Source organism: Gambusia affinis, linkage group LG14 (genome assembly GCF_019740435.1).
Source record: "Gambusia affinis linkage group LG14, SWU_Gaff_1.0, whole genome shotgun sequence".
Taxonomy (NCBI): Eukaryota; Metazoa; Chordata; class Actinopteri; order Cyprinodontiformes; family Poeciliidae; genus Gambusia; species Gambusia affinis.
Genome location: NC_057881.1, coordinates 6,891,106 through 6,904,157, shown reverse-complemented (window position 1 = coordinate 6,904,157; position 13,052 = coordinate 6,891,106). Strand labels below are relative to the sequence as shown.

Sequence of the window (13,052 nt, the reverse complement as noted above, 5' to 3'; positions counted from 1 at the left end):
GATTTGCATTTGTTCAGTTGTAGCATTTCCACACCTGATAAGTTTTTGGAGAAGTTAAAAGAGTGAGGAAAATGTGGCATATATTCTTCAATAAAGTTGCAATCTCATGTTTTCTTAATGTGCAGCCCTTGTTTCAAACACACAACTTTGCTATTGTAATATATTAAACCTGCACAATCCCAGCCAAGCTTTCCTTATACATTTTTACATTTTAAATAAAGTCACTTCACTTTGAGCTCTAATAACCCTTCTGCAGCTGAAGTTGGAAGTTTATTCAAATAAAACAAACGTGAGTATAAAAGGTGAATCCATGCTTGAGACTGCGAGTATAAACAATCTCGGATATGTTTCATTAAAACTGAAACGCGACACCTGATGTCCTGAGGTATGTTTTTGCCATAAATCTGATCTGGTTCTGGCAACACTGGACCCAACAAAAGTACCATTACACAGAAATGCCCCCACTCTAAACTCACTTTGGGAAAAATGGATCCAAAATGTGGAAAATTGATGGAGCTGCTGACAAACTAATGCGTTTTAGACCAGACAGAGAAACCTTCTAAGAAAAGGAAACAGTGATTTAACCGAGCTTGTTTTCTGTGAGCAAATGGTCCAATCAAGACTCTCCATCACAACAAACCTCTTGTTAAAAGTTTTTCATCTTATTTTGTTTTGGAGACACTTTAAGTTTTTGTCAAAACTCCAGCAAGGTCAGGAGTAGGCATGGGTCGGCTACCGGTATCAGAGTCTACCAAGGTTTTAAAAAGCTGCGGTTTCAAAAACCGTTGAAATTTTCCACCATTTTGTTCCTTCCTAAAAGCTCAGAAAATACCAAAAAGGCCAGAATGTTCTGACTTATTGCTGCGCTCTCCTGGTCATCTATTAAAACTCTTGCATCCGTTCCACTTTCCACTCGCAAAAACACTGACAAAGCTACAATATTCAACACAAGCGTTTAAAAAAAATCACTAAAACAACCAAGTGTTTTATTCTACATCTCTGCTTAAATCTAAGTATAAAAATCTAAAATAATCAATAAGTTTTGCTGATAACATAACAGCAGTTTTAGTAGCAATAGGGATATTTGCAGACTGATCGTGTCATACATGTTTGTGTACATACAGCGATACTGTAGCATTTTTCACACACCGTCAAATTTGTCGTAGCGGCCCATGCCTAATCAGGGGTCCAGCGTTAGAAATCAGGCAGGAAACGTCAGGAAAGGTTTGGATCGAAGCGTTCCTATCTGATGAAACAACAGGAGGATAAACACTCTGCAATAAACTCTTCCAAAAATATTCCGATCCTCTTCTTTATGCTTAAATTATAAACGTGAAAACAAATACAGCCATCAAATGTGACTTAAACATGCAACGCGGCGATCACCAGGGTCACATGACCCCGACATCACGCGCTGTGCGACCGCCTCCAGATCTGTCCCTGAATGCACCAGCAGGCGCATGTGACCCCGGTTTGTTTGTCTTTTTTAAACTTTTCATCTTTTTTTTTTGTTTTTTACAACAAGCAACAAAGAAGGTTTTGATTTAGGTGGCAAACACAAACATAAAACCTAAAATAAAAATCCTAAAGTATAGAAATGGATTAATATCGATTAATAACATCTGCCTGATAAAAACATGACATTTGACCTAATGATTGATCTACAACCCATCGATTTCTTTGTCGTCGTCTATTGCTGCTGCTGAGCTGCTGCCCAGTGCCATGTTGTTACTGAGGAGTCATTACATTCTTCAGGATATTAGAGATTAGAGTCCAGTTGGGAGGGGCTCAGCAGGATGTCGGGCGGGTCGTCGCCAGCCGCCTCCGAGTTGAACAGCGGCTCCGTCTCGTACTCCAGGAGGGACGGGAGTTCGGAGTCACCCTCCCCCAGCACCACCGGCTCAGACAGGTGCAGAGGCGTGGCGGTGTACTGCACCAGCTGCTTGCCTGCACAAATCAGAGAAGAGACGGTCACCATAACAACAGCAGGGCAGGGGGCGTGGTGCGAGCGAGGAGAAACGGTGGTCACCTGTTCTGTCTTCGCTTTCTTTAGGGGCTTCGTCAGACAGCAGCTGAAAGAAACGGTTTCATCAATCAAACAAAGCAGCAGGTGCTGATGATCAATTCAGATTTTTTTTGATGAAATCCATTTTTAGGGGGGTTTTGCGTTCATACTACTAATTAAAGCTTGATAACAATATGTCACAATAGATACGTGATCAATATCAACTGATTACACATATGATAGAATATTTGGTAACACTTTATTTGAAGGTGTGTACATCAGACCAACATGACGCTGTCAGGAACATAATGAAGTCTTCATGAATGTTTATAACTGTTTGCTTGACGTGTCATTCGGTAAATAATGACACTTTAAATGCAAAGTTGCATTAAAAATCCACAGAGAGTCAAACATTCACGAAGACTCGTTCATGTTTATTACAGTGTCATGTCATTCTTATGCACACTCTTCAAAAAAGTGTTACTGAATATTCTACATATCGAATATTCTATCAAATGTATTATCTATTTATATTGATCACCTGTCTATTGTGATGTATTGTTTTATTGATATCTTGTTACAGAAAGTTCACTGAACTTCGATTCAGAACCGCACAGCATTCTGGGAGATGAAGTCAGCAGAGAAACTTTACAGCCAACAGCTAACTCACTCGCTCTTTGGTTACCTAGCAACAACTTGTAAAGGAACTTGTGGTTACCTAGCAACAACCTGTTGAGCAAGTTTCATGTAAGTTGATCCATAATTTTGTGAAAAAGTCGCATTTGAGTCACATTTGCCTGCTGTGTGAATTTAACTGGAGAAGCATCTGGACTTTCATCCAGATTAATGATCAGTTGGTTCAGAAGATTCCTTGACTTTTCATGTCAGGAGTCACCTTCAAAAGATAAATATATATCGTCCTGACAGATTGGCGTCATAAAGACGAGCTGCCATTAATAAAACGCATTTTGAGAAAGTGTCATTCTGGATTTAAACTTACATTATCCAAACTTTCGATGTCAAAGTCTGCAGAGGAAATGGATGAGCTGAAGAACTAAGACACAAACAAAACGATTCAATTAATACATGCATGTACTGACAATTTAAAGCTCACAGAATAAAATAAATGAATTATGACCAAACTCACCTCCATGAGGGGAGACGGGTCAAAGGTGAAGGTTTGAGAGTTCAAAATACCCTGCAGGTTCTCTAAACCGTTGTCAATACTGTCGACGTGATCGGAGAGTTCGAACCTGGGACACAACCAGAGGGAGAGAGACACCGGCGTGAGATGACCCGTCAGGTCTGACCTTATTCTACATTTTTCTTTTGCCCACATGGAGAAAACAGTGCCGTTCTCAGTATCACCAAACTTCTTTTCAGCAACTTATCAGTTTCAAGTTTGTGATCCCTCACCTCAGATGTGTCTGCTGAAAAGGAGACTTTTTAAAGGTGACCTTTTATGCTTCCTTCAACAGGTTGGGATAGGTCTGTGACCAATAAAGAAACATGTTCTTTGCTGTTGTTTTTTTTTCTTTCAGAAAATCATTTTTGGATGAGGAGATTTCAGCCTGCTCAGTTCTGCCTATTTTGATGTTTCTGAATGAGCCTCTTGTAACTTTAATTCCAAATAAGCTGCTTCTGGCCACGCCCCCAAATCAACATTTACACTCTTAAAATGGCTGCAAACAGATGTGCAACTATACAACTGTACACCTTTGGAAAGCAACTAACAAGAACACAGGAAGTAGCTTCAGGATGATAAGCCAACAGCACTTGTCTTTTCCAACAGCCATTGTACAGTGTATACAGCAGTAAAACCAGCTGACTAAAATGTGCTGGAGTTCAACTTGGGTTGCTAGGTGATGAGTGGAGTTCCTCGGGGGTTGCTAGGTAACAGGCGGGGGTCTGTTACCTGGGGTCACTGGCTGAGGGCCGTTGTATGCTGATTATTAGGGAAGGTTTTGAAATGGATCATTTTCCAGACACCACAAAACGTTAACATGTTGACAAAAATCAGCCGGGTGATTTTTGTAAAGTGACTTGGCTGTTTTTAGAAGCCATAGAGACTTAAGTGGAAGTATAAAAAGACGCAAATAGTGAATTATGCATAATAGTTCCCCTTTAAAAGGTTTTACAAAAACGATCTAGGTGTATCCCCATCATCTCTGAAAAAAAAAGAAGAGTGGAACAGAACTAAACCACAAAAAAATCTGGATTTCTAAGAAAACAATAATTGTTTTCTCAATTAAATATTGATCAAACTTATAAACAGTTAACGTATTTTCCTGGATATTGACGTTGCATTTTAAAATGACCCTCACAACTGTCGTACTCCCCACTAAAAATATACACTGCTGTTTCTTTTCCCATGAAGACCAAAAGGAAAATGCAGAACAACACCAGGCATGTAGACACTCATGTTCAAAAACTCCAGTAATCATCAAAGACTTTATATAAAAGAAAGCTATAGCCAAAAGTGATGTCACATAATTGTAGGCAAAGATTTTCTGAACAAGAAGTTGGCAGATAGCATTTTGTTTGCGATAAGCAGATCTCAGACGCCCTCAGAATCACCGCAAAGTGAATGGATTGTTCAGGTTCATTTTATGTAAGGGGGAAAGGCTAGGCTCCATCTTTTACATACAGTCTAGGATAATCATTTAAAGATTCACTTCTCAGGATGTTTCGATAGGACGCGCCAAACATCAGGTGTGTGTCCACCTGCAGGCGGTGGGGGGAGGAACCTAAGAGAAGCACAAGGATTTTTCATGAAACACTTGACAATTATCTGATAATAAACGTAACAAGAGCTGACATGTTGGGATTGCAATGCAAATAAACAATCACAAACAAGAAACACTAAGGAGGCTGTGCATTTACTGCAGCTGCTCCCCTAATGCAGTGATGTATGCCAAAATAATCTGACTGCATTTGCTGGTAGGCAGAAAATAGCTAACGTTGGCAGCTGTTTAAGCAGATAATGCTGCAGTATTATGGCTACTGGTGGGTTTATTATGAGAAAGGGTAGAGGCAGCTCTAAGGTCATCAGCATCTGACAAAGGTTAGTGGCCAGCAGCAGTTCCTGCTGTTGCCACTGGAGTTCACAGTAACCTGTCGAGACGGGCGATGGTCTGACATTTCTGTTTAGGATTGGCGGGGCTTGGGACCGAGGCGGAGTTTGAGCTGGAAACAGGGGATGGAGATTTGACGGTAGGAGTCGACTGAACGGGCCCGGCAGAGGCAGAGCTCATCACAACAACAGGCGGAGCTGAAAAACAGAGAGACAGACGGTTAACTGGGAGAAAAAGTAAAGAAAGAGGTCTGGTCAAACTTCAGAAAATTCAATGCAGAACCATAGAAATAGGGGGGCATCGACTGCAGTTTTCGGGCCAATCACAGATCTTTAAAAAGCTGATTCTGATTTTGGCTGTTACCAATATTTAGCAATATTACAGACACATTTTTTGTCTGAAATGTCACTAAATATAGCATGAAAGTCGCTTTAGACCTTTGCTGAAGTAGATGAGATTGGTGGATAAGATCGGCTTCACATGTAATTATCAGCCGATCACCAATCTCCTAAAATTAAAGATATCGGTATTAATAAATCGGCTGGCCGATAAATCAGTGCACCCTAAAATTATTACCCTTGAACCTTTTTACATATTAAGTTGTTGGAACCACAAATTAATATTTATTTCATTGGAATTTAATGATACAAAAGAAATGAATAATGGTAAAAAAAAAAAATTTAAAAAAATAAAATGCGGATATAAAATCATACATTGTTTTCAAACATTTAAACATTACAAACCTGAAATTTTACAGCTATGAAGCTCTTGAGAAAAAGACATTTCTTTAAAAAATGGTTTGGGCTGTAACAATTCATCGAATGATTCTAGACCTCGATCATTAAGTCCTTGAGGATTTGTTAAATTATGCTTTATTATGATTCAATGGTTATTTGTGTTGTGCAACGCTCTCACTTGCACCAGTGAGTTGTTGGCGAATGCTAAGTGCTATTACCGTAACGCAGGGTGACCAAACATCCTAACATGTCCACTTTTCATATTCTTTCTTTAATAAATTAATCATTTACAGCTGGTATATCTGAACCACCATGTGAAGCTAAAACTATTCCAATGAGCCATTCCGGATAGAACATTTTTAAAGAAAAATGTTTTTTTCTCATCTTAAAAACAAACTATATATACATTTTGCCCAGTTTTGGCTTAATTTCTTGTCTCAGTATGTTCTTTCAGCAAAAGGCCTTTTTTAGAGTCTGTATAATCCAGTTAACGATTATTTGATTACTAATTTAGGCGATAATTATTTCACTAATTGATTAATCACAATTATTCCGATTAATCGTTTCAAAATTCAGCAAAATACATTAATGAAACAGTTAAAGGGGTGTGAGTGCTTTTCCCAGGCCCTGTATATCACCACGTCTACCTGCTGGGGTGATGGTGGTGGTAGCTGTGGTGGTGGTGGAGGAGGAGGAGGAGGTGACCTGCGGCAGCTGCGTTTCCTCCTGAAGGATAGAGTTGATGAAGGTGGTGGGGGACAGAGGCGTGTCAACGTTTGCTGGGAGTGAATCCTGCTCCACCTCCAGAACAGGACACTCCTCCACCTCAGGACTGCACGGCTCCTCTTTGATAAAAGTCGAGTGGTTCTCTCTGCAGACATAGAAGAAAGTCTTACATACATCTGCATGAACAAAGTGGAATAAGATAAATTAGTCCCATTGCTCCTCACTCCAGGTCGGTCCAGTCAGTGGCCGCGTCCTCTGGGGAGGACGGCGCTTCCTCTGTGATGTCCGAGATGATCGGTCCAGAATTCAGCGGCGAATCCGGAGAGAGGAGATTGGCGGCTGCGTTCTAAAAGGACAAGCAGACACATCAGTACAATAAATGATGGTCAACGCTTCATTTTTCATGGCCTTTAAGTACCAACATGTTACATAGAGACACCTGAACGTCAAAGCTGCTGCAGAGAAATTTATTTTAGTCTGAATCGAAAGTGATCCGCGCCATCTTAGTAAGCACATAGCTTTGATACGAACAAAAGGAAAATATATGGACACTTTTGACCAATGTGTGAGAGAAAGATACATGAACAAAATGGCTGTCACAAGAATTACATATACATCTCAGCATGTAGTTTTTATAAGAAATATTTTTGACATATTTGATAAAACTGTCTCTATGTCATGACAATATATTATGAGACAGATAATCTGTGAAAAGATCGAGTCCGTCTGCCTTCTCCCAGTGCCAACTAGAAACAACCAATCGGAGACAGGAGGCGGGTCTTAACGCCGTTAATCACCCTCCATGCGGCGCTGCTCAAAACTAAAAAATCTCAAAGTTAAACCAAACATTAATAAGAGAGAAAAGAAGACAAAATCACATCTGATGTTGTCATATCAGCATTCGCCAATTTTATCACCACTGCAAGATTTACTAATGCAGCCCTACTTCACGGTATTTCCACCAATCATGGTTCTCCAAGCAAACCTGAGCCTCAATACTCCTGGTGTATCCACTATCTCAGTCAAAATAAAATTTAATTTAAAAATATTGCCATTTCAAAACCTATAATTAAGATATTTTTTAATACTTTCCATCACCGGTACGAAATTAGAGGAATTACCTGAATGTGCTCCAGGGTCAGGGGTCGGCTGTACTTCGGCATAGAGTGGGCGGAGCTGGAGTCATTGAGCATCAGGGGTCTGCCGGTGGAGAAACAAAAAATAAAAAAAATAAAAACTTCATCTGTGATCATAAACTCTAAATCTGTGTCAGACAATCACGTTTCATATCTGTGGTAACAATCTAAACTATTAAAATAATATTTTAATAGTAATAAACTCATTCTAGAGTTTACAGTTTAGTAGTATTTCTATTCAGGTTTGAGGTATGAAGCTGTATTAGAAGAAAACTTGCATCTTCCTCTTGACTCCCAAGATTCTGTTGGTCTGGACAAGAGACACCAGAAAATGGATCAGCTGAAATCAAAGAGAGTTAATTATTAGTTCACTCAGTAACTTTATTAAACCGTGATAATGTGGCTCAGTGCCAACATCACAATACTTAATATAAAAATGAGACGTGCATCAGGATGCTTGATAGCGGACTGCTGCTCTTCATTTCCCCCCTTCAGTATTTATTAAACTAATTTTGTGTTTTATTACCTTGTTGACAACTTTCTGCTGCTGCACATGTTTCTGTCTCAGACTGGCCACCTCCCTCCATAAAGCCTCATTCTCACTGAAACAGAAAAACATCGGGCTTAATAAAAGGAAGGTGAGCTGTTGACAGAAAAAAAAAACTTTTTAAAATCATTTTGACAAGCAGAAAAATAATTAATGACCTAATTTGTAAGACTTGGAGCTTTTAATCACAGGATAGGATCAGTTTTTGCTTACCAGCTTGTGTGTATTTTACTTTATTTTATTTTTTCCTTTAAATGCTCCCCGGATGTAAAAGTGGGACCAGATTGCGACTCTTACTGTTTCATGGCGATGATCCTGGAGTCGATGGTTTCCTGTTTTCCCTTCATCAGCTGAACGTCGCTCAGGATTTTGTTGACTTCGTCTGTCGAGATCTTCATTTCTTCTTGACGGACCGACGACACCTGCAACAATTTTGTGGGATTTTCTGTTACCATGGAGACGGGAGAAACTGGCAGAAGGAGTGGTTGTGTCACCATATTACTATGCATTTGTGGAAGGTTTGTAAACAGAAAAGAGAGGAGGATATTAGTGCAAAAACAAACTTTGATCAATTTTAGGTATTTTCTGAACACTAAATACATGGATGACATTTAAATAAGAGAATTGCACTTAATCGTGTTATAAATTTAAATAAGGGCAATAATCTCCATTCTGATGATTAATATTTTCTGAAGAGCAACATTATTTATAGATTTTACAACCCATTTTCTTCCTGGTTTCGGTTGTGTGTGTTTTTTACTTCAGCCTTATTTGTTGATTTTAGTTGTTGCGTTTTATTTTAGATATTTAAAATCTCTGCTAGTTCCAGTGTGGAATGTTTAATACTAACTTAAACTTGCATTATAATGCCAAAATGACCTCAGAACAACAATATTATCTTTTATCACAATAATTATCATTCAGCCAATTCTGTTAATATGACAGGCCAACATATAAACAAAAACAAAAGGGCATTTTCACAGCAGAAACCCTAAATTATAATTACTTATTTTGCAATGTAAGAAATATGTTTAGTTAAACAATAATGTGCGATCAGGGGAGCATTTAAAGAAAAAATAACGGATACAGCTCAACCACTTCTGCAAACTGGATAAGTAGTTTTGAGCTAATATGTAGAGTTTGTTTATCCTTACTATTGTTCAATAAAACCAAACATATTCTTCGGTGTAATCAGCTTTAAAAAATAGATTTGTGGACATTATTAATCCCAGACTGGAAATATTCTGAAATGTAAAATGTAGAGAGTAAAATCTAACAATAGATTCTTTGTGGTTTCACTGGAATCACTGGGAGACTTACTGGGACATCTAAACTCAATGAGTTTTAATGTTTTTAATCATGAAACTGCAAAAATAAAATGTTGCTCAGTAATTTTTCTCTAGTTTCTGGTGCCAATATCTTGGTACACTTCAAATAAAACAAAATTAACTTACAAGTAACTTTTCTGCAAGAGATAGAAGACAGTTTTATGTGAATAATTCCTCAATATTGATGAAAAAATTCTTGTTACATTGGCAGATAAACTTATAGCAAGACATTTTTCTCATGTGACAAGAGAAATCTGCCCTTGTGAACTAGTACTTTTCATCAATATTAAGGAATTATTTAATTAAAACAAGCTCATATTTCTTGCTGAAAAGTTACTTATGAATTAGTTTTGTCTTATTTCAAGTTTACTAAGACATTTAAACTAGAACCTAGACAAAAATTTGACCAAATGTGTGTTTTGCAGTGTATAATCTTTCTCAATGAAATTGTTTCTCTTTGGTCAGTGCTGATGTCTTTCCTCTTTGGCATTGTGTTATCACACACCTTTGTCCACCAGTCTTTAGTATTTATCCAAACAAACTTTGACTTGGTACAGAATTTGATCTATTATCATCAATCAGAGATTATCCTTAATTATAAGACCTGGTCGATGTAAAATCAAAGTTTTACAGTCGTGAATATTAAAATTTTGCCACTGAGAGCCACTCAGAAGCCAGAAAGTTAATGATCTCTAAAGCCGTGTGTCCAGGTGGATCTGCAGTTAGTTACGTTGGTGACTTTTCGTTTGATGTGCTCCAGCAGGTGCTCTTGCCCTCTGACGAAAAATGGATGTTGGAACTCTGTGTCATCTTTCTCTGGTTTCACCAAGCCGCCCTGCTCGATGTGCACCACCTTACGGAAACCATCTGCAGAGCAACGTCAACAGAAACTTTCTGCATTTCAACCATTACTCCAGAGAATCCAGAGAATCTGGCAGCATTACAATAAAAGAAGGGATTCTTTCTTAGAGAATCTGATGCTTACACATGTTGAGCTGTCGAATAAAGCTGGCCATGTTGTTGTGTTTGAAGAACTTTGGTAGGACCTCCTTAGAGAACCGGCACTGATCGAAAACATGGAAGCTGGTTCCACTCTGAAGAAAAAAGGGAAAAAAATACAGACAGGCAGATTAAATCAATGTTACCAGGAGCAACACGAATACATATCCCAAAAGAACAGAACAAAAAATTATCCATAACTCCTCTATATCAAAAGCACAAATAAACTTCTCTGAAAATATGCATTTGTTGTTTCCAATGAAGCACATAGTAACTAACTACTGAAAACTGCACATAATATCTTAACACATGGGTGTCCAAAATACAGCCTGAGGGACTAATGATACAAATTTGGCCTGTTGATGCAGATGGAGACTTTTAATTTGTCACTTTGTTACAATGGAAAATGTAAGTACAACACAAAGCGTTTGTCTTTTTATAACTGAATTTTAACAAAAAGTAGAACCAGGTATATCCAGAGATTTACTACTACTGAAATCAGCTTTTATCTAATCGATCAAACTTGACTAAATAAAGCAAATGTTTTGACAGAAACTGACCCAAATCCTGTTAATACTGACAATAAATTTCTTCAATTGAAGCCAAAAGAAACTGAAAATTAGATGCTTTTCTTTTAGACCAGCAAACATGCAAGATCTACGACCGCGTATAAGAGCCTTTCTATTAAAAAAAGGATCAAAATTTGGCCAAAAAAACTCTGAAATTTGGGGAATAATCTCAAAATTTTCTATAAAAAATTTTACATTTCTTAATTTCAAATGTCGACAATTTTCAACTTTTGAAACTCAGGAAATTTCAAATGTCAAACATTTGATTTTTTACCCCAGAAAATTTCTGATTAAACTCAATTTATGGATTTATTTATTTTTTTTACAATTTTGGCTTATTAGTGTGTTGCTCTTTATATAAAAATAAAAGTCTTCAGTCTGGTGTTTTGGTCACATCAAGCCCTTTTTCTTAACAACTTTGTTCACAGAAACTTCATAATTCACTTCATTTGTCGTTTCTGTTTTGTTTATTTTGGATATTTAAAATGTCTTCCAGTATTAAATATAAATTAGAAATCAACACTCACAGATGCTCTCCAACCAATATAACAGAGCTAAGAATATTTTGCTAAAGAAAAATGAATGTAGTCCCTAAATGGGAGTCTATTCTAAGTCACTGAAGTTTGACAGTGAGTTTCATTTTGTACATTTCTTAAATTTAGTCTACTCCGTACATGTTTCTTTCAATAAGAGTATGATATTTTTTATTGATTGTACAGTATTTTGTATATTCCTGCCGCATTATGTTTTAGCTACACACGTATCTTTTGTATCTCATTAATATTTCAAAATAAAAGTATTGGTTTGTACAACCTAAAATACAGAAAACTAACAATTTTGTGAACAATTTAATGCATTCGATCACTTATAATACAGGTACACCTCCACCTAAGGATATGCGATTTGTAAAAAATATATATCATCAAGAAACAATCCTTTTAAAACCAGTAAAACAGAAAATGCAGCGCTAATCAACTTAATACTTTACAAGACTTGGATCTAATTACCTAAAAGCTAACGAGATACCCTGCTTAATTAATTTACCTCACGATGCAATGTTAGCATAATTAGCATCACTTAATAAAACAAAATCCACAAATAGTGTGTTATGTTCCGTAAATAATGTCTGAGATCTGTTGTTTGACAACTCTAATGAACCCGTGTGGAGTTAGCTTTACCGGGCTAGGCTAAGCTAGGCTAAGCTAGGCTAAGCTAAGCTAAGCTAAGCTAGGTATGGTGAAGTGAGTACCGGGCTCCAGCAGATAAGAGGGTCTGTCTCCGGGTCTTCCACAAGGGTCCACAGTTTAGTAAGAAAGGCCGGAACGTTACCACCGCTCACCACCACTCCACCTGTTCCTCCGCCAACTCCAACAAACTCCATCTCAACTACTAAAGGCTAACACCGCTCCGGGCTGCAGTAGCTTATCTAACCGAACGATGCTAACAGTTAGTTAACCCCATCCGCTCCTCAAAGTCCAAAACAAAAAACAGATGAACTGCGACACGTAGCCCCGAAGAGATCGCAACTATTTCTCGAAATGCTCCGTTCCGGTTTTGTTTAGGTATATTATCCGCCAGTCTACACGGTACGTCTAAACTATATTGTAAACAAACTCCGTAGTGGAAAATTCCAACAAATCCGATAAAGCAAACAACTGCGTAGCTAGGTGGCTGTCTCTCTGTCGCGTACGGGTGACGTTATAAGAAAACGTTATGTCACGTACTCAATGTGGATTATTCATAATTTTAACAAAAGATTCTAAGAGTTAAATTGCATTTATATTTCTGTGAGTGTGATTTTTCAACATAATTTCTAACACTAGTGTTACTCTAATTGATCATATTTTTACAAATGAAACAGGAAATGCTTTTTTCCAAGTAGGTTTTGTATAGTAGGTGGAGTCCTACTAGACAATGTAAGTGATCGTTTA

At 37.7% G+C, this 13,052-nt stretch overlaps 2 protein-coding genes across 4 annotated transcripts in view; both read right to left on the bottom strand.

The window, feature by feature from the left end:
- LOC122843843 (gastrula zinc finger protein XlCGF57.1-like) overlaps positions 1-13,052 on the bottom strand; it is a 697,541-nt gene that overhangs the window by 507,637 nt on the left and 176,852 nt on the right. The window lies entirely within an intron of this gene.
- On the bottom strand, positions 1,297-12,847 carry hsf1 (heat shock transcription factor 1). Of its 3 annotated transcripts, XM_044138969.1 has the most exons (16): positions 12,371-12,838; positions 10,539-10,647; positions 10,284-10,420; positions 8,523-8,647; positions 8,205-8,280; positions 7,957-8,018; positions 7,664-7,742; positions 6,767-6,888; positions 6,618-6,687; positions 6,464-6,542; positions 5,120-5,276; positions 4,681-4,752; positions 3,153-3,258; positions 3,006-3,059; positions 2,030-2,072; positions 1,297-1,947 (listed from the first exon to the last, which is right to left on the bottom strand). In XM_044138969.1, exons 1-16 carry the CDS (start codon positions 12,500-12,502, stop codon positions 1,760-1,762), a joined length of 1,611 nt encoding a protein of 536 aa, XP_043994904.1. In that variant the 5' UTR covers positions 12,503-12,838; the 3' UTR covers positions 1,297-1,759. The 3 variants fall into 3 exon arrangements, with proteins under 3 accessions (XP_043994904.1, XP_043994902.1, XP_043994903.1); XM_044138967.1 differs by having other exon boundaries at positions 6,464-6,687; positions 12,371-12,847; XM_044138968.1 differs by lacking the exon at positions 4,681-4,752 and having other exon boundaries at positions 6,464-6,687.

What these genes read in the sequence shown, in the direction of transcription:
- hsf1 (XM_044138967.1), bottom strand. Translation starts at nt 12,502, where the DNA reads ATGGAGTTTGTTGGAGTTGGCGGAGGAACAGGTGGAGTGGTGGTGAGC. An exon ending in TATTCGACAGCTCAACATGT is followed by an intron (nt 10,421 to 10,538) that starts GTAAGCATCAGA and finishes GTTGCTCTGCAG; the next exon opens with ATGGTTTCCGTAAGGTGGTG. An exon ending in CACCACCATCACCCCAGCAG is followed by an intron (nt 5,277 to 6,463) that starts GTAGACGTGGTG and finishes TCTGTTTTTCAG; the next exon opens with CTCCGCCTGTTGTTGTGATG.